The sequence below is a fragment of the Opisthorchis viverrini genome (assembly GCF_000715545.1).
Source record: "Opisthorchis viverrini unplaced genomic scaffold opera_v5_531, whole genome shotgun sequence".
Classification (NCBI taxonomy): Eukaryota; Metazoa; Platyhelminthes; class Trematoda; order Opisthorchiida; family Opisthorchiidae; genus Opisthorchis; species Opisthorchis viverrini.
The window spans coordinates 116,942-123,222 of NW_008752194.1; the positions used below are offsets into that span (position 1 = coordinate 116,942).

At 45.4% G+C, this 6,281-nt stretch overlaps 1 protein-coding gene across 1 annotated transcript in view; it reads right to left on the reverse strand.

Annotated features, from left to right (window-relative positions):
- The window catches only part of T265_11610 (hypothetical protein), a gene marked incomplete at both ends in the record, with an annotated part of 20,011 nt that extends 15,416 nt beyond the window's left edge, over positions 1–4,595 (reverse strand). Inside the window, 5 exon segments of the mRNA XM_009178308.1 lie at positions 11–183; positions 628–727; positions 738–837; positions 2,173–2,285; positions 4,515–4,595. Of these exon segments, the coding sequence (XP_009176572.1) occupies positions 11–183; positions 628–727; positions 738–837; positions 2,173–2,285; positions 4,515–4,595 (567 nt within the window).
- Between the last annotated feature and the right edge of the window lie 1,686 nt (positions 4,596–6,281).

Below are 6,281 nucleotides of genomic sequence, written 5' to 3' on the forward strand. Positions count from 1 at the left end.
GAGGTCTGACGAACACAGTCTCCTGGCCCTCCAGGTTGGGGGTTGGAACATGTGGCGACTTGTTCCGTAGAAATGGCAATGCACTTGCATTTCCCGCCAAACACCGCTGCCTTGCGGTTAGGCTTTTGAGCCAAAGGCTTTGGTTGAGGACCCTAATCGTCCTCCTGTCTAGGTGTGGGCGCCCTGGCAGTATCCCAGCGCACGTACAACCATGAATTGCACATACACAAATAAACTCATGCCACATCGGTACGGCAGTGAAGCATCGGTGTTGAACACTGATGTCATGCTCTCGATGATGATGATGATGGTGTGAGGGGGTGAGAGCACATTTCCGCAGGAAATTGGCTGTGGAAGGACTAGCTAAACTGGGATGTTGAATTGCGTTTGGAAATTGATTCCGTCCAAGTATATTCTTGCCTCTATGCTTACATTCCGGTACCTTACTATGCGCAGCTCTCTTCCCTCACCCCATTTATCCCAAGGTTTTGAAATCGTCCTAAACCCATCTGATAACCAGATCACAGCAACCTGCGAGTTCTCACATCACTGGGTTTGTACATCACTACCCTACTGGTGACCTGTTCGCCATCTGTCCTATACCGTCACGAAGAGACTGGACCTTACCGTGGTGTGACGGTTTGCGCACCTCAGCGACCCACTGAGCTATACTGGGGGTATCCCCACGACGTTCACAGTCTCTCATACCAGGTCCGACGAACAGGTCCTGGACGTACCTGGTCCTTCATGTTGGGAGTTGGAACATGTAGCGACTTGTTCCGTCTAAATGGCAATGCACTTGCATTTCCCGCCAAATACCGCTGTCTTGCGGTTAAGCTTTTAAGTCAAAGGCTTTGGTTGAGTGCCCTAATCGTCCTCCTGTCTACGTGTAGGCGCCCTGACAGTATCCCAGCCCACGTACAACCATGATACATGCGTTCAGTGTTGTACGCCAGCGAAGCATCTCTGTTGAACACTGATGGCATGCTGTCGATGGTGATGATAATGGTCCACTGACAAAGAAACTGTACCTGGCCCGACGACCCCAGTTCAGATGTTAAGGCGGTTAACGTGCAAATAAGAGACACTCTCAGGCTCCGGGGAGGTCAGCTACGCTAACCATTTAGTTCGTCGCAGAACTGCTTACCGTACGGTTCAGAATTACACCTAGTGCCAATTGCACGACTGCGCGAACCGGTCAGCGGAAGAATTCGTGGTCAAGCGACAATTGTAAGAACATGCTGCATATTCACTTCATTCTCTGTCTGAAGCCGTTGTTTGAGCTAGCCGCTTCCGAATCTGGTATCAAAACCGGAACTCCCAACTCCATTGATTGACGGTCCTCCACAGTAGTGTTACATCACTGGTCCCCGAAGACGTCCTGATCGACTTGAGCATTTCTTTTTGCTTAGCTCATGTGCTGGGTTCTGATTAACCGATAACCCATGCACGTAAACAGTCGATTCAGGTCTTCCGAAAGGTTATTTCCACCAGCGCACCTTAGTGTCCTAGTCAGTTCACTAAATTGGTCGCCCTGAAGCTAATTGTGTTTGTGAACAACCTGATCGGAAGTGCACCCTAACGGACCACGTCAACTGACGACATACCAATTAGATGACGATCGATCAATAAATCCATGCAACAACACCAGTCACTGTCTGAAAAATAACAGTGGAAACAAAACAAAATTGCAAGCTAAAGGACTAGACGAGAGGAATTTTGATTTAGGACTGATTATATCTACGAATCTAACACAGTAACGACAAGGAGCACGAACTGGTTTTGTGTTGACCACATCATCATCATCATCATCAACGACATTTGAAATTAGCACACGGTGTTGCTATCCACGGGCAAGAGTTTTCAGGAAGAGATTGAAATGGTCCAGTCTCGAAAATACTTGCATTAGGCATGCATTCATGAAAACAGAGGTCTGTTTAACTAAACTGAAGTATTTTTTTATATAGGTAAGACCATAATCAGGATGACAGGATTCGACTGTTCGGTATTTAAGTTGGCCCTTTGGAACAAACTATGATGCACCATTTTAGGAAAAATTGGGTAAGGTTGGGATTTCTAAACCTATTTTGCCAATGATTCTAAGTTTATTGACAACTCCACAACATAACGCCTTGTCAAAGACAGCTCTCCATACGCTCGCCTGTTCCACACCCTCGGTTATATTCATGCTGTGATGCTTGGTGACTTCCACCGTCTTGGCTGTCAGTCACTCTGGTGTGAATCACAGTCCCCGTCTTAGGATTTCTAAATACTCCAAACCTACTCTATTTCCTGTGTCTAACAGACTTCAAGAGATGGGATACCCAGTCAGCTAGATTGGGCGGCAATTAAGGAGGATATTCGCTTAGGGATCAAGACCCAGTAAGGTATGGGCTGGAACAACAGTCATTCCACATAAAGCAGAAACATCCGAGGTTACTCGAAGACTGCCGAACATAGCCAACATTCGAGTAACTTTCCAAAACGGAAAAACGCTATGCCCAGTTCTGGTGCAATTGAAAGTTCTCCTCCAGCTTGAAGGGACTAGGGAATGTGTATAAAATTAAATGCGACGATTGCACTAAGATTCACATAGATCAAACAGCCAGGGAACTGCACACCAACCAAAGTTCACAGAACAACTATCGTAGTACTGGCTCATCCACACAGACGGACAAAACGTGTAAAAGACGTTCAAGGGGAAGCGAATCGGAAGAACTAGACCCTAAGGTGGACCCAAATCCATATAGGTTCCTCATCGGTCATAACAGTTGATGAATCACCCTAGAAACAAAATCCCTTAGCTGACATTCAACACCACTTTTGAGACACTCAGCTGATTGGTTCTCCTTCTGCCTTAAATCCCGACCAGCTTCGTGACCTGGTCACTTGGTATGACGAAGCTTTTGTGTCAAAAGATGAACGTGGCCCAGCAATAAATCCAACAATTGTTTTCCAAACTTTTCCGAAAACAATGACTTCTCAATCGTTCCCGGCATTCTACAACTGATCAAACTGTGAGTGCAAATGAGTGAAGATTAAATATCAGCATTGATGTTCTTGTCTCTGATGATGACGATATGAGCTAGAAAAAATTAGTGCTGTGAAAATCGGTTTGAGCAATCGGCCGTTCTTCGTTATACGAACAGAGGAAAGTGGTCTAACTAACCTACCAGACACAGACAACGGGTGATTATTTTGGTAAACGTGATGTCCACCTAAACAAAGTGAATCAGAAAATCGATTCAAGCTATTAAGGAAGGCGATGTTGCAGACGGAATCTATGTTCACTAACGGTTGGTGTATGTGCCTTTAAGTTCATGTGACTCAAACTGTGGTACCACATGCCCCTTAACCATATCGACCTTACTAAAACTGGTTTCGGTCTTACTAACGTGATAGGAACTAGTTTAAAATCTTGAGCGACTCTATTCAACCTGCTGAGAGGATGGCCTCAGGCCATAAGCTAAAGTAAAAACCCCCATTATCAGGAGACAGTCATTTTCGCGATGCAATGCGCCTTTCGGAAAACGCAGGGTTACTAGCGTAACGGGTCATTTTAGACACGCTTTCAAGTTTGACGAGACCGAAATGTGGCAGTGTGTTGGTGAGTGTGTGCCGAGCAGTGTTGTACCGCTTCGGTACGCAACAACGCACCGATTAGCAGTGAAACGCTACAACTAAATCGAGAAGCTCAGCAAACAACTCGATCACCGACCGAACAACATTCTCTTCTGGTCCACTCTATTATCCCTTTTGGTAAATAAAATTTGAGGTAAGGGATTTGGAACATCCCTGCATTGAGGTTCATCGCGGTTCAAAAACCTGGTCACTGATGAAGCTCGGACCGGATGGGAAATAGCGGTAGTCATCATGACAACTTATATGGAGCTTATGTGTGTATCTACGTAGCCCACGTAACCAACGAAGCATATACTTTGTCAAATACAATTCTACACCGTGACAATCAAAGCGTGCTTCATTTTAACCACAACTTCAGGCATAAGCATGTTTCCTCAGAAGGGCAAATCTGTCACTGTCTAAGGTTCTTCTATTGGTTTACTGAGAATGGGACATGTACTATACGACAGAAACCAAACGAAATTGTCAGTTTAGATCGTTGGAGGTGTGGCTAAAAGTATCATGTCTATACAGTGTACCGCGATATCTCGAAGATCGTATCAACTGAAAGACAAGGCGGCCTGGTGCAGCATAATTAGTTGCTTAAGAACACGGTAAACGAGATTCAGTTGGATCCCAAGTGAGTCTCCCGTCAAAACCAAATTGACATGCAAATGAATACATTTCGCTAGTACATATCGACTTAAAAACACCCGCAGATTAGTTACTAGACAACGCTTCGTTTTTGACACACAAGGTTCTTCAGAGCTAAAGATGACTACGTTAGTGAATTATGAAAAGGTTGACTGCTTCTAAGAATATAATAATTTGAATCCCTATGTAAAATTTTATGTGGAGCCAGAGTCCACTTCCTGCACACCACCCTTCCTGACTGTGTGAGTTGAGTCCCGGGGTCCCCATTCAGCAGGGCGGCAGCTGTCGACCCGACTCAGTTTACTGGTTGGTATTTCCATACTTCGTTACCAGATCATACACTGTCCACTGCTTGGTTGCTTCCACTCAGCGCAGGACTGAGCGAAAAGAGCTCCGCGAGGCAAACGGTCCTCTGGCATGCGGAGTACATGTTCCAACAAGCGTAACCTACGAGGCGCGGGAGAGTTCTTTCTTCCTGAAGTACCTGGCGTACCGCAGCATTGCTCCTATCAGACCCGAACAATGCTCCGGGGACACCAAATTAACATCTTCCGTATGTCCCCTACGCGTAGATGCCACGTCTCTGATCCGTAAGCTAGTATGGATCACACTGCCACATTATAAGCTCTATTGTTGAAAGACAAACTGACCTCATTTGGGCGCTGTAAGTGTCAGAGTTTGGCAAAAGCTGTCCAGGTCTTCCCTATTCGAGAAGTAATCTCATCGCCAACCACTCCACTGGAACGTATGCAACTGCCCAGGCAAACATTTCTATCTATCAAGTCGATTGGCTCGTCCGCAGGAATAGGCCAAGACAAACTCGAGTGTATGGTTGACTAAGAGTGCAGTCACTAAAAACAGTCCCATCATGCGTAATGCCGCTTTATAAGGGATCATACATAACCATACGTCAGTCCAAATGAAGAACCAGTTGAAAAAATGGTATCATGGACTCCTGAAATACTGTCAAGCGTACAGAAGAGTGCCCATTGTCTGGGACAAGTCTATCACCAAAATGCACTATTAATGTGTAGAGTGCATGTGAAAGTGTTTGAACGATTCTACGGTGTTTGGTTTGTTTGATCAACTCATCGATATTCTTCCGCGACCTTGTTGCAACAGACAACTTGCACTCGTGAATGTTTACCGTAGATCAGCTTCCGAGTGGAGAAGGGTTAACGAAGAAGTCCAACAACTACCCAGAACTTTCCGCTGATCTACGCTGCAAACCGAATATGCCGCTCAATCAAATCAGCACAACTGAGGAGGTTGTATTGTGCCCACAATCTACGAGCGACTATATTTTGAATAAGGAAAAAATCAGCCATTCCTAATCCGCACTAATGGAACTGCTCACCTGCACTTGGTGTCCAAATGCTCTGTACTAAATCCCGGAGTATCATAGATCACTACCCTCGTAGTTCAGCAACAACGCGGTAATATCTATGTTAGCAGAAGTGATCGACGCCTTTCCCAAAGGGTCTCGGAACATACTATAAACCAACTACTATGGGCTCCGCAGTATCATCATTGACGGCAATACACCAATGGCGCCCAGGTCATATTAAAGGTCGTCGATTGCAAAAAAATCTGACGCGAGTCGAATTGTTGAGTGCCCTCAAACTTCCACCACATTGTTGAACAATCGAACCCCGAAACTACGACCTTCCGGCGAAACGATGTTGCCCAGAAGACAGTCACGACTATCATTGACCGAGTGCTCTGGATCTGGACCCAACCCACACAATTCAACAGATCGATTATCTTTTTGTTACCACGTCAGTTGTCTATACATATTGAGTATGTTACGATTGTGACAGATGCCGACATCTCGTAACCTACGTTTTCCGGTTGCTTTGACAAATAACGACCGGGTATTTTTGAGCCAAAAACATGGAACGATAACAACGTACCAAGTAGAAGTTTTCTTTTTCAATCATCCACTTGGGTAGCGCGATTCCGAATCGCGCAGCTAAAAATAGGAAGATGCACAACAAAACAGTCGA